The sequence below is a fragment of the Hemitrygon akajei genome, chromosome 6, assembly GCF_048418815.1.
Source record: "Hemitrygon akajei chromosome 6, sHemAka1.3, whole genome shotgun sequence".
Classification (NCBI taxonomy): Eukaryota; Metazoa; Chordata; class Chondrichthyes; order Myliobatiformes; family Dasyatidae; genus Hemitrygon; species Hemitrygon akajei.
Window position 1 is genome coordinate 177,692,998 of NC_133129.1, and position 15,216 is coordinate 177,708,213.

At 42.1% G+C, this 15,216-nt stretch overlaps 1 protein-coding gene across 1 annotated transcript in view; it reads right to left on the bottom strand.

Annotated features, from left to right (window-relative positions):
• Positions 1 to 15,216, bottom strand: part of depdc7a (DEP domain containing 7, paralog a) — a 56,936-nt gene that overhangs the window by 1,320 nt on the left and 40,400 nt on the right. The window contains exons 6-8 of the mRNA XM_073049825.1: positions 8,715 to 8,857; positions 7,940 to 8,065; positions 2,439 to 2,517 (exon numbers count right to left, since the gene is read on the bottom strand). Of these exons, the coding sequence (XP_072905926.1) occupies positions 2,439 to 2,517; positions 7,940 to 8,065; positions 8,715 to 8,857 (348 nt within the window). The remainder of the gene's footprint in view (positions 1 to 2,438; positions 2,518 to 7,939; positions 8,066 to 8,714; positions 8,858 to 15,216) is intronic.

A 15,216-nucleotide genomic window follows, 5' to 3' on the forward strand; every position in this document is an offset into this window, starting at 1 on the left:
TTGCTTGCACTGCACTCATCCATAGCTTTTATACTTATTCTGTATTATTATTGTTTTACCAGGTCCTTAAAGGTTGTTATAGCTTGGGGGGTGGTAATGGGGATGAGCTCCCACTACCTATTAAATTCTCCCAATGGTATGCCTTTCAAATAGCCTTGGGAAGCTCGTGGCCTTCACATCTGGCTTAACTACAAGCTGCAGCGGAACAGTTTCCACTGACAGAAGGGACAAAGGTGGGTTACTAGTGCCTTAAAATCCAGATACTTCATGCAGATAGGACTCGTCAGCCACAGTTGTCAGTTCGGAGAAGGAAAACTCTGATCTCAAAAACTTCCACTGCCTTGTCGCTGTACTCATTCATGGGGAAGGCTTCGGGGGTAAACTCTTAAGGAAAAATCCAGGGACAGAGTCACTAAAGGCAGTCCTACATTGAGTCCAACAGTGACAGACAACTCCTGCAAAGCCACTGATACCAAACTTTGTCTTTGCCATCCTTTGGATTCATCAGCTGCATGGGCAACAGATTGCTCTCCATAATCACACTGCCCTGGCTTGGGTATCACAGACAGCTGGGACACAACATCAATGGTCGGCCCTGACCAAGGGAGAGCCTCATGCATTGAGCTAGAATAAGGTAAACAATGCACTGTGTAATGAATTTGATTTGTATAAACAGCACTTCACTGCAACTTGGTACATCTGACAATAATTAACCAATAATAATAAATCTGGGTGGTATTAATTTAAATCGTTTTGGTCCAAAACTGTACCTTGTGAAACTAATCCAATTTACACTGTCAGACAGATTCATTAGAGAATACGTAAGCCATAAAGGAGAGGATGGTTTAAACAGAATCCCACAGATCAAATCAATCCAAATGTCAGCAATTCAATAGTGATAGAGAAACATGCTTTTGGGGGAAACCCAGAATGCAGAAAAACCTCATACTGGAGCTGGAGGGTCCCTGGCCACTGCCAGAAAACAATTCTTCAAAGGGCATTGCTATTTAGAACAAGAATAGTACAGTACAGGCCCTTTGGCCCACAATGTTATGCCAAACCTTAAACCCTACCTCCCATATACCACCCCCCACCTTAAATTCCTCCATATAGCTGTCTAGTAGTCTCTTAAGTTTCCACTAGTGTATCTGCCTCCACCACTGACTCAGGCAGTGCATTCCACGCACCAACCACTGAGTGAAAAACCTTCCTCTAATATCCCCCTTGAAATTCCCACCCCTTACCTTAACACCATGTCCTTTTATATTGAGCAGTGGTGCCCTGGGGAAGATGCACTGGCTGTCCACTCTACCTATTCCTCTTGTATCTTGTATCCCTCTATCATGTCTCCTCTCATCCTCCTCTCCAAAGAGTTAAGCCCCAGCTCCCTTAATCTCTGATCATAATGCATACTCTCTAAACCAAGCAGCATCCTGGTAAATCCCCTCTGTACCCTTTCCAATGCTTCCACATCCTTCCTATAAGTGAGGCGACAAGAACTGGACACAGTACTCCTATTGTGGCCTAACTGGAGTTTTATAGAGCTGCATCGTTACCCTGCAACTCTTAAACTCTATCCTTTAACTTATGAAAGCTAACACCCCATAAGCTTTCTTAACTACCCTATCTACCTGAGAGGCAACTTTCAGGGATCTGTTTGGATTCAGGGATCAATTCACTATTTAGCCCTTAATGTTCACAGATGGGTCAACTAAAACTAAAACTGCAAAATGGAAACTTATTTAGATCAGGTAAAATATGAGGGTTACAAAAAAAGTTTGAGAAAGGAAGATGTAGACTAGGCATGATCCAAGAGTCCCAACAAGCTCCAGAGGCTGAAATGCCAAATCATGCTTTTATTTTTAAAAACACAAGAGATCTCACACACCCTTCATCAAGACTCACCCTGAAACACTGGCTGTTCCCCTCCATAGATGCTGCCTGATTGAGTTCCTTCCCACATTTTGAGTTGCCTTGATTTACTTTCCTAGCCCAGCATGTAAGATCAGAAAACAAGCCAAACTCAATTTAAACAAAGCAAGATCATGACTTCAAGCTTTTCAGATTTCCTGGGAATTCAGCAACACAAAAATGTTGGAGGAACTCAGCAGGCCAGGCAGCATCTGAGGAAGTGAATAAACAGTCAATACTTCCAGCCAAGACACTTCTTTGGAGTGGAAGGGGGAAGATGTCAGAATAAGAAGGGGGTAGAAGGGGGGGGGGGGGGGCAGGAGAAGGATTATAACCAGGTGATAGTTGAGACCAGGTGAGGAAGAAAGTGGGTGGGTAGCAGAGGGGGGCATGAGGCAAGAAGGTAATAGGTGGAAGAACAGGGAATGGAAAAAAGGAGGCAGGCAAAGCTCATTGCAGTGAAAGTACTTAATTAGGACCAATAATCCTAAACATTTCTTCACAAATAAGCGTACACAGTTCCTTACCTGTGCTAAAGTCTGGATCCTTTCCGCACTGAATGAGCATCAACTTTTCACTCACCATTTTGTGTAAAGTCGCAGGAACCTGTACAATATTTTTAATGAGTTATTCAAAGTATATGAAATATACCTCTGCATTTCTCACAGCAAATTCCTCCTGAACTCTCATTTTGTTTTGCCAAACGTACTAAACAATATCCCAAATTCATGAAGTTTCACTCAAACACATTGCAATGTCCCCAAGCCAGAAGTCACTGAGCCACCGCTGGCTTCATCTAGGAAAGCCAGCATTCACAGGCCTAAGATCATGCAGACAAAGGGCTCTATAATGGGTCGTCAAAACTGCCCCACACATCACCAGCCTACTTCCAAGGACATACGCAGACAGGTGCCGGAAAAGGGACAGTAACATCCTGAAGGACCCCCACCACCTTACTCATGGACTTTATCCCACTCCCATCAGGGAGGAAGCTATGCAGCATCCATTCCAGGACCACCAGACTCAAAAACAGTTACCTTCCCCAAGCAGATAGGCTGATCAACATCTCCACACCCCCAACTGCCACTACTTTATCATTTCCTGTCAGTCACTTAGAATTCTGACAGCAACCAAGCTGGGCATCAGAAGTTAGAGAGGAAGGGATTTCACTCCGATCCACTGACTGGACAAAGGCAGTGGTGGATCACAGCAGTTTATTTGAGCTCTGACCTGTGACCAGTGAGGTACTTGGGATTGATTTGCAAGAGCAAATTAAAGAAAGGCAGGGAAATACAATGCCCACTCAGACGATGGCCAGAGTTAAAGTGGTGAGGCTTTAGCTCTTTGGGACTTGAGGCTTCAGACAGAAAGCCAAAAAGAAAAGCTCTAGGCAAAGTTTTTTTCCCCTTCCCTTCTTTATATCTGCTCAGTTAGGACAGCAGAGAGGCCAGGCAGTATCCTCTTATAGGATGTGAGAAGACATCCAGTGACCCTGATGACTGCAACTGCATTCAGCTGCAGCTTCTAACAATCCACGTTAAGGAGATGGAGCTGGAGCTGGAACTGGATGAACTCCAGATCATTCAGGAGGCTGAAGGGGTGATGGATAGGACAGAGGTAGTTATACCCAAGGTGTAGGGCACAGGAAACTGGATAACAGTCAGGAAGGGAAAATGAGTTGAGCAGCTAGTGCAGACATCCCCCTCAACAACAGGTATATCACTTTGGATACTGTTTGGGGGGGGGGGGGGGGGGTGGAGATGACCCAAAGGAAAGTCACTGCAGTCAGGTCTCTGGCACTGAGTCTTCCCTCTTGAGTCAGAGGCATCGGGGAGAGAGGCACACTATGGTGATGGGGGAACGGGCAACAGGTTCAATGGGCAAAAAACAAGATTCCCAGATAGTATGTTGCTTCCTGGGTGCCAGGGTCTGGAACATCTCAAATCGAGTCTTCAGCATGCTTAAATGAGTGTGTGAACAACCAGAGGTCATAGTCCACATAGGCAGAATGAATGGGTAGGACAAGTGACAAAGTTCTGCACAGAGAGTTAGGTGCTAAGGGCAGGACCTCCAGGGATGTGATCTCAGGACTGCTACCCATGCCACCTGCTAGTGAGGACAGAACGAGAAAAACTATATCATTTAACACGTGGCTAATGAGTTGGTGTAGGACGGAGGGCATAAGATTTTTGGGTCATTGGGCTCCTTGCAGGGAAGGCGGGACCTGTGCAGAAAGGACAGCTTGCACCCGAACTGGAGGGGGACTAGTATCCTAGCAGGAAATTTGTTAATGCTGCACGATGGAGGTTTAAACTGGAGTTACAGGGGATTGGGAACCAGAGTGCCAGAACAGTTAGTGGAGAGGTACTGGAGACTGATGTTGGTGAGACCTCAGACAAAGTCAGGAATTAAAAGGTTGAACATAGTATAACTAGTGTCCTAAACTGAGTACATCTCAATCCAAGCATTGTAGGAAAGGCAGATGGATGAGCTCTGGACCAGGATCTACACCTGGAATCATGTGACCATTGGTGAGACTTTGTCACATCTAAAACAGAACCTTGTAATATTGAGCTGCTAGTCCTGCCCCTCCTGCAACAGAGGGAGGAGTGGCATTACTAGTCAGTGTCACAGTAGTGCGTCATCAGGTTAGACTGGAATGTGCAACTCGTGAGGCATTATGGGTGGAACTGAGAAGGTATGACCACGTTAAAGGGGACTACATGACAGACCACTAAACAGACCTATGGATTTAGAGGAGAGAGGATGAAGGCAAGGTAGTGGATGTTGTCTACATGGACTTTAGCAAGACATTTGACAAGGTCCTACATGGGAGTCGGGTCGAGGTTCAGTCATTTGGCATTCAGGATGAGGTGGTAAATTGTATTAGACATTGGCTTTGTGGGAGAAGCCAGAGAGTGGTAGTAGGGGGTTACCTCTGACTGGAGGCCTGTGACTAGTGGAGTGCCACAGGGATCAGTGCTGGGTCCTTTGTTGTTTGTCATCTATATCAATGATCTGGATGACAATGTGGTGAACTTTGTGGATGACACTAAGACTGGGGCTGTAATGGACAGTGAGGAAGGTCATCATGGCTTGCAGAGGGATCTGCATCAGCTGGGAAAATGGGCTGAAATATGGGAGATGGAACTTAATACAGACAAGTACAAGGCTTTGCACTTTGATAGGTCTTGTACAGTGAATGGTAGGGCACCGAGTGTGGTAGAACAAAGGGATCTGGGAATACAGGTCAATAATTTGTTGAAAGTGGCATCACAGATAGGGTCATAAAGAAAGCCTTTGGCACATTGATCTTCATCAATCAATGTTTTGAGTACAGGAGATGGGATCTTACATTGAAATTGTAGATGAAATTGGTGAGGGCTAATTTGGAGTATGGTGTGCGGTTTTGGTCACCTACCTACAGGATGGATGTAAACAAGAGTAAATTTATGAGCATGTTGCCAGGAAAGAAAATTTATAAGCATGTCACCAGGTCTGGAGGACCCAAATTATAAGGAAAGATGGAATAGGTTGAGAGGAGATTTGATAGAGGTATACAAAATTATGAGGTATAGATAGGGTAAATGCAAGCAGGCTTTTTCCCCCACTGAGATTGGGCGAGACTACAACCAGAGGTCATGGCTTAAAGAGTGAAAGGTGAAAAGTTTAGGGGAATATGAGGGGAAACTTCTTCACTCAGTTGTGCAAGTGTGAAATGAGCTGCCAGCACAAGTGGTGCATGCAAACTCAATTTCAATGTTTAAGTGAAGTCTGGATAGATACATGGATAGTAGGGGTATGGAGGACTATGGTCGATGGGAGTAGGCAATTTAAATGGTTTCAGCCCACCTAGTCCATGCTGAAGGGCCATTTCTGTGCTGTACTCTGACTTCATGTACAGACATTCCTGTGCCTAGTGTCACTGTAGGTTTTCTATGTTTCTATGGTTATGGACAAACAATCAATCTAGGTAAAAACTTCACTTAACCATCTTTTTTTTGTACCCTTTATCCAAGTTTTTTTTGTGCTGCATCAGATCCAGTGTAACAATTTTGTTCTCCTCTACACTTACATACTGAAATTGACAATAAACAATCTTGAATGGATTTCATTGTTTTTAAAGAATGAGGCATCATGAAGGATTGTAGGAGCACACTACAGCTGAAGACTTTTTTGAGATAATGTGGAATAGGCCCTTTGAACCATGACGTCCAGCAATCCCCCAGTTTAACCCCAGACTAATAAGACAGTTTGCAATGACCAGTTAACCTGCTAACTGAAACCAGCTTTGAACTGTGGGAAGAAACTGGAGCACCAGGAGGAAATCCACTTGGTCATGGCGAGAATGTACAAGCTCCTTACAGGCAGTGGTAGGACTGCCCGGAGTTACTCACTCACCCAGATCATCACCTGTCTGCTACTTCAGTCAACCCTTAATGACTTGAATCACTTCAGGTTAAGTTCAGCTAGATTTCCCTTTTGCTCTTTGCCTGCATTAACTTCCATGTACTTTGAATTTCCGATGGGGAAATCTGCTGGGAATTAAGTGATAGTTATTTTTTTTTAATTTAGAGTTCAGCACTGTAACAGGCCCTTCTGCCCAATTATACCCATGTGACTAATTAACCTACTAATTTTAGAATGGATCTTTGAAATATGAGAAGTAACCACAGTATTTGCAAGAATCCCACATTGTCACAGGGAAAATATACAAACTCCTTCCAGACAGCAGTGGGAACTGAATTCAGGTCACTGACACAGGAATAGCATTACACTAACACAGTGCTCCAAACTGCAGCCAAGAAACCAGTTAGACAGGACCTTGGCTTCTTGTGCTGCAGGCTTCAAAATCTCACGACTTTTTATTCAGAGAGATCTCAGTGATGCCTCAAGGCGGTAGCATCCATCAAAGATCCTCACCATCTGGGACATGCCCTCTTCTCATTACTACCTTCAGGGAGGTGGTACAGGAGCATGAAGACACTCAACATTTTAGGACAGCTTCTTCCCCTCTGCCAGAGATCTGAATGGTCCATAAACATTACCTCACTATTTTGCTAAGAACAAGAGACTCTAGATGCTGGAAATCCACTGAAAATGCAGAGAAACTCAGCAGGTCAGGCATCATCTATGGAGAGGAATAAACAGTCAACATTTCTGGTCACTCTTTCACTTCTTCCCCTAAATGCTACCTGGCCTGCTGAGTTCCTCCTGCATTTTGTGTTATTCACCACTTTTCTTTTCGCACTAATTTTTATAATATAATTCCAACTAATTTACACATTTCACAATATATTGTTTATCAGTGATAATAGACTTTATTCTACTTCTGGTTCTCAGAGTGAACACAGAGCAAGGGGGGAAAGGCCCATATTTCACAGGGTTTGAGTGCAATGACTGAGAAGTTGAAAACTCAGGACCAGAGAAATTTACCCATGGGACTGAAGAGCTGTGGATGGTTCAGTGAATGCATAAAGTGCAGCAAATTAAAGGAACCAAACACTCACTTTGCACCTCTATCTAATCTTTGATCATTGTTTGACAAGAGTTAAGTTTAAGCTTTATGTATCTTTACAGTGTTACAAATAATTTTTAATGTCCTCATTATAGCAAGAAATATGATGCCCTTCATTGACAGAACTAAATTCAAAAAAAGCACCAGTGAGATTAATCTGGTTCTTGTTACTATAGAAAGAAACTTGTAAAGCACTAGTCTTTCTTGACTTTGGGATGACCCAAAGTGCACTATAGCTAATAAAGTACTTGAATAAGAAATTTCTTTTGCCAGAGGGTGGTGAATCTGTGGAATCCTTTGCCACAGATGGTTGTGGAGGCCAAGTAATTGGGTATATTTAAAGCAGAGGTTGATATGTTTTTGATTATTAAAGGATAAAGCAGGAGAATGGGGTTGAGAGGGATAATACATCAACAACAATGGAACAGCAGAGCAGACTCACGGGCTTATATGGCCTAATTCTGCTATCTTACAGTCTTGTGGCATTTCTGTTGCCATTATATTATGTACCTTAAAGACATCTTTCTGATGATCAAGTAGAAACAACACCAAGAGATCAGCTTTCCCTTTTGGTAGGTTCTTGTTAAAAACAATTGCTTTACTGAAAGTCCTTTTCATCACAATTCTATTGTTGACCTGCAGGGGGGAAAAGTCACCATCAGGAACCAAGTTGTTCTTGTGCCCATTGAGTTACAGAAAATTGAAATTCAGCCGTGCATGGTGAACCCCCCATCCTTCCCACAACCTCTGACCTCTTGCCATCAGGCAGAAGGTACTGCGACTCAAGAACCATCAGGCTGGGTAACAGCTTCATCCCTCAGCCTGTGTAACTTTCGAGCACACTGCTGCCACCCAAGCACACATGTACACCCTGTCTGAACTCCCACTCCTCAACTCAAACACATCTTGCACTGGTCACTTTTCATCTTTCATTGCTGTTTCACATATTTATGACTGCTCATTTTATTATAATAACAGTCAGTAACATACTGTCTTACATAAACTTTTACTTCACACTGTCAATATCAATCTTCAGACCATGCCACTTGGACTTATACTAATTTTTTTTTGTGACTCTGCTTGATCATATTGTAACTATGTGCAGTGTGGGACTATATGCACTGTGTTTTGCACTTTGGCTCCAGAGGAATTATCTTTCGTTTAGCTGTACAAGTGAATGGTTGAACGGCAATAAAACGCAAGCTTGAATTCTTATGGTATAGAATGACCTACGAGAATCATGTTAAAAGTCTAAGGAAAATCTTTGTGAAGATTACATACTCACCCCATTCTTCAGCGCAATGGATGTTGGATCAGCAGCAATGGCCATGAAATGTAACAGCCTCCTCAGTTCTTCCCGATTACTGGCATTCAGAAGCTTCAGACAGAGCTGAGTGGCTTCCAATGCCTGTTCAAACTTGCCATTTACTGCACAGAGAACAACTCAGATTTAATATCACTAGCACAAGTCATGAAATTTGTCATCTCTGCAGCAGTACAATGCAATAAACAATAGAAAACACATATACAGACATTAGTTAAGTAGTGCAAAAATAGAAATAAAAAGTAGCAAGTTAGTGTTCATAGGTTCAATGTCCATTTAGAAAATGGACAGTAGAGGGCAAGAAATTATTCCCAAATTGTGTGGAACAGCTTCTTCCCCTCTGCTATCCGATTTCTGAATGGTTTCTCACAATGAATTCATCTTGAAAGTTTGAAACATGAGCTGATGATGCAAAGACTCAATTTTTTCTCCACAAATACCACCTGCCCAACCGAGCATCACCAAATAAAGTGATTTCAACACTATCTGTAGTCAACATGATCATACAGTCTGATATGGGATTCTCCAAGATCCTCCAAAATGTCTGCCGGAGAGCAAATACCATAACTTTGTTCTCTATCCATAGGCGAATGAAGAAATCTTAGCTCCCCAGCTCCTATTATTGGACAGAGGTTTTGTATTTATAAAACAGCTTTTTACAGGCTACACATGCCCAACTAATTTAGAACATGGAATATAATAGCACAAGCCCTCTGGCCCACAATATTGTGTTGACATTTTAACCTACCATAAGATCAATCTAACCCTTCCCTCCCACAGTGACCTCTATTTTCCTATCATCCATGTGCTCTTCTCTTAAATGCCCCTGATGTATCTGCCTCTACCACCATAACTGATGAGACATTCCATGCACCTACCACAAAAATCTTACCACTAACATCCCCCTACACTTTCCTCCAATCACCTTAAAATTATGCACCCCTGTATTAGCCATTTCCACCTGGGGGGGGGGGGGGGGCGCGGTGAAGAATCTCCGGCTATCCATTCAAAACATGTTTCTAGGGTGGAAATTTACAGCTGAAGATCTAGAAACTATCAAAGTGCAAGATATATGGTGACTAGCTAGGTTTGAAAACTTGTATGCATTGTTTGCTTGTCACCATATTGCCCTCAGTGTTGGGTAATTGATAAAACTTACCCAGTGCAGTCGGCAGGACTGCCATGGTTCAAAAGTATGATTTTTTTTTTCTTTTTAAAAGACCATTCAAAAGCAAAGATTAAAAACAAGCTTTACTTGTCACATATACATCAAAACAATGACATTTATATTTATCTAGACCATCATATAGAAGCAAAATTAGGCCATCTGGCCCATCAAGTGTACTCCATTATATCATGGCTGATCCATTACCCTCAGTCCCAATCTCCTACCTTCTCCCTGAAACCCTGCATACCCTGACTAATCAAGAATTTATCAACCTCTGCCACAAGCAGCTGGAGGCCAAGTCAGTGGGTATATTCAAGGCCACAGATTCACCACTCTAGCTAAAAGAAATTCCTCATCTCTGATCTAAAGAGACATTCCTATATTCCGAAGCGGTTTCTTATTTATTGAGATAAAGTGTGGAATTGGCCCTTCAAGTCACACTGCCCAGAAACCCACAAATCTACTGCAGCCTAATCACAGGACAATTTACAGTGACCAATTAACCCACCAACTGGGACATCTTTGAACTGTGGGAGGAAACCAGAGCACCCAGAGGAAATCCACACAGTCACAGGGAAGAACGTTTAAATCACAGATGTGCTGGAGGCAGTCCATAAGTGTTGGTTACACTTCCGGTGCCAACATAACATGCCCACAACTTACTAACCCTAACTCGTACACATCTGGAATGTGGAAATAAAGCAGAGCATCTGGAAGAAACCCATGGAGAACAATCTCCTTGATCAGGTATTGAACCCCAATTGCTGGCATTGAAGCATCCTCTGACCAGTCTCAGTTGACTATTTTGCTGAATACAAGCAACCTTGATGGTGTAAGTGCCCAGGTTCACTGGTGCATCAGGCTATATTTTCCACAGGGACAGTAATTCACCCTCAAGCCTTCTCTGAAATGGAATGCAAGGTCACTGCAGCAAGCAAAACTGCTAGAATTCTAAAACAATGCTGGAAGAATTCAGCACCTCCAGCTATATGTTGATTAGCATCTCATCACCATCCAGCCACCTTGGTTCAATGCAAAATTTTCAATGTACATGTCACCATACAACCCAGTTTCATTTTCTTGCAGGTATTCACAGTAGATAAGAAATAGAATCAAGAAAAAGCTTCAAAGACTGACAGCCAATGTGCAAAAGATGACAAACTGTGCAAATACAAAAAAATAAACATTGAGAGCACAAGTTGTGGAGTCCTTGAAAGCAAGTCCATAAATCTTGAAGGGTCTCAGCCTGAAAGGTCAAATGTACTCATTTCCATCGATGCTGCCTGGCCTACTAAGTTCCTCCAGCATTTTGTGTGTTGCCATAGATTGTGGAATCAGTTCAGTGTTGATGTAAGTGAAGTTATCCTCACTTGTCAGGATCTTGATGGTTGAAGGGTAATAATTGTTCCTGAACCTGGTGGTGAGACCCAAGACTTACTCCATTCCCAATGGCAGCAAGAGGACAGCATGGCCTGGAAGATGGGGGTCCTTGATGCATGTCCCTCAAAATGCCAGCCTAATAACATTTTGAAGTCCAACCCAAAGATACTGGATGCTAGTAAAGCTCAACTAGTTACAATTTTGACCAATCCCCGAATAAACATGAGACGTCACATATTCAGAGGAACAAGCCTTTGCTCAAAAAAAAAGTCCAGTTCCCTCACCAACACCAGTGATAAACTACAAATAATCCCCAATCATCTTTGAGTCACATTTTAAACCAATTGCTGCCTTCGAAAACTAAGTTTTAAAGACTGCACTTTGGGCATTCGCAAGCAATTCAGTTAATTATAAACTTCTGGTGTTTAGAACCCTACTCTAGCGTAGAATTGTTTCTATAGATCAAGAACCAGGAACTTCAAATTATGCATTTTAAAACTGACAGTATCCAACATTTTTGAGCTTTTAATATTATTAAAAGCTGTTTTTAAAAAAATGCAATTAAACAAGTTATTTTTGGTGTTATTAGCTTCCTACCAGAGCAGCCATATGGTTAACAAAACCAATTTAGGCCATTTACATTAAGGATCAACCCAATTTGCCATATACACTTACTTACATGTATTAGGAGTTTGCTGTTGTGGCATGTTGATCAACTATCCTTGAGTTAAGACACAACACCATAAGATATAGGAGCAGAATTAGGCTATTTGGCTCATCGAATCTGTTCCAACATTTCGTCATGGCTGCTCCATTTTCCCTCTCAGCTCCATTCTCCTGGTTCCTCTCTGTATCCCTTCATGCCCTGACCAATCAAGAATCTAAAAGTCTCTGCCTTAAATATACATAAAGACCTGGCCTCCACAGCTGCCTGTGCCAACAAGTTCCACAGATTCACCACTCTCTGGCTAAAGAAATTCCTCACTTCTGTTCTAAAAAGATGCATGCCACTCTATTCTGATGCTGTATCCTCTGGTCCTAGACTCTCCCACTATAGGAAACATCCTCTCCACATCCACGTGTCCTTTCAACATACGATGGGTCATCCCTCATTCTTCAAAATTTCACTGAATACAGGCCCAGAGCCAGCAAATACTTCATATGACGAGCCATTTAATCCTGGAATCATTTTCATGAACCTCCTTTGAATCCTTTCCAGTTTCAGCACATCCTTTTTAGGATAAGGGGCCCAAAACTGCTCACAATACTCCAAGTGAGGACTCAAAAGTGTCTTATAAAATCTCAACATTACATTCTTGACTTTGTATTCTAGTCCTCTGAAATGAATGCTAACATTGCATTTGCCTTCACCTTCCTCTAAAATGTTTCATCACTGACACCCTCTAGGAGCAAAAGGGCATCTAATCCTTAAACCATTTAAATAAAACATACTGCATTCAAACAAGAGTGAACAAAATACTAGTGACAGTGGCTTCATTGGAACGAGAAAGACAACACTTCATTATTGGCCAACTTGGCTCCAGAACTGATCATCTTTGTTTCAGCTATACATTATGTAAATACTTTCATGTCAAAAGGGAGATTAAAAAGAGCAAGAAGAGTTGTCTTTTAGTTTGGAACAATTACAGCCATTGAAAAGAAACTTAAATAATGGTCAGATTGTGTTCTAGAGATGAACTGGGAAAGGGAGAAAAAAACTTACCACGCTGAAGGGGTGGAATTTGAATTGATGCAAAAAATCTTATATTCATAGGACATTCAAGCAGTTCTTAAACAATCACTAATAGAGATCAGAAGTACCAAATTACACACCATCACAAATGACACTTTGGGAAAAACACAACGTAGGCCAGGAAAGTTCATCCTTCCTTTAAATACTGCTTTAATGTCATTGGTAAACAGACAGATTTGATTTAAATTGTACAGTTACAAAATCATAGAATGCTACACAGGTTCTTTGGCCAACTAGTCCATGATCAATCATTAATCTGCCTAGTCCCAATGATCTGCACTGGGACCATAGCCCTCCATACTATTCCCATCCATGTACCTATTCAAGCTCCTCTTAAATGTTCCACCACTTCTGCTAACAGCTTGTTCCACACTCCCATCCTTCGAGTGAAGTTCCCTCTTAAATATTTCACCCCTGACCAATGACCTCTTGTTCTAGTTTCACCCAGCCTGAGTGGAAAAAAAAGCCCGTTTGCATTCATCCCATCTATACCCTTCAATTTTGTATACATTAATCAAATCTCCCCTCATACTTACACCTCAGGGAACAAAGTGATAACCTATTCAACCTTTCCCTATAATTCAGGTCCTCAAGTCCCAGCAACATGCAGGTAAATTTTCTCCGGATTTGTTCAACCTTACTGATATCTTTCTTGTAGGTAGGGAACCAAAACTGCTAATAATACTTCAAATTTAGCCTTAGCAATGTCCCATAGAATCTCTGCATAATATCCCAACCCCTGTACTCAATATTCTAACTTTGACAGAAAAAGTCAATGTTTATTGCGTGTGTGTGTTGGATTTTTAATCTAGATTACATGTTCAAATCTCCAGCATACAAGTATTACCAGCTGGACAAAGCTAAAAGATGATATTGAAGGCAAATTGAAGAGGTATATAACATAGCAGGAATATGCAAATCTTGAACTTAAAAAATATTCCTCGACAAAAATAGAATACCATTTCCAGAATACACACAATAATCTAGTTGTCAATATTGGAGGCACGATTAGCTGATGACAAAAAAAATGAATGGGAAGTTCTGCAAGTGAGGAATGTTCACATTGATAAGCTGATAAACTGTTCAAAATAAAGGCAAGTAGAATTAAATCTTGATAACTAAGGATCCATGGGGAGGGGGAGTGGTGAGGTGGGAAGGATATGGAAGGGTGTCAAATTATTAATAGTGCGTTGGACAAACCATTAGAACCTGCAGTGAGCAGTAGGACACTGAGGAGTGTGGTAGAAGAGGGATCTGGGAATACAGATCCACAATTGCTTGAGCTGAGTCACGATAGATAGGGCTGTAAAGAGCACTTCTGGCACATTGACCTTTATAAATCAGAGTACGAGTGTAAGAGCTGGGACGTCATGCTGAAGTTGTGCAAGATCCTGGCCAGATTTGGAGTGTGTATTTTTCTGGTCACAGGAAAGGTATCAATAAGATTGAAAGGGAGGGGTATGGACGGCCATGGTCCAAGTGTGGATCGATGAACTAGGCAGAATAATGGTTTGGCATGGACTAGATAGGCTGAAGGGCCTACTGTGGAACTTTGTCCTCAATGTCAACAAACTGTTTAACCATTGAGACCATAAGACAAGTACAAAATTACGGTAGGTCATTCGGCTCATCAAGTCTATTCTGCTATTAACCTCCCCAGTACATTTGGACTGCGGAGGAAATCAGAGGACCCAGAGAAGACCCATGCATTTTATGGGAGGGAGGTACAGAGACTCCTTACAGAAGGGCACCAGAATTTAAATCCAAACTCTGGAACACCCCAAGCTGTAATAGTGTCACGCCAACCACTACATTACCATGGTCAACTCCAAACTCCTCTCTCCATAACCTTTGACGCCCTTACTAATCAAGAACCTATCAGCCTCTGCTTTAAATATACCCAAGGACATGGCCTCCATAGCCGTGTGTCAATGAATTCCGCAGATTTACCATCCACTGGCTAAAGAAATTCCTAATCTCTGTTCTAAAAGGATGGCCCTCTATTCTGAGGCTGTGATGCATCATCTTAGACTTCCCCACTAAAGGAAACATCCTCCCCATGTCCACTCTGAGCCTTTCAATATTCCAGGTTTCACTAAGAAATGCCTCATTTTTCTCAACTCCAGTGGGTACAGGCCCAGAGCCATCAGGTACTCATTAAT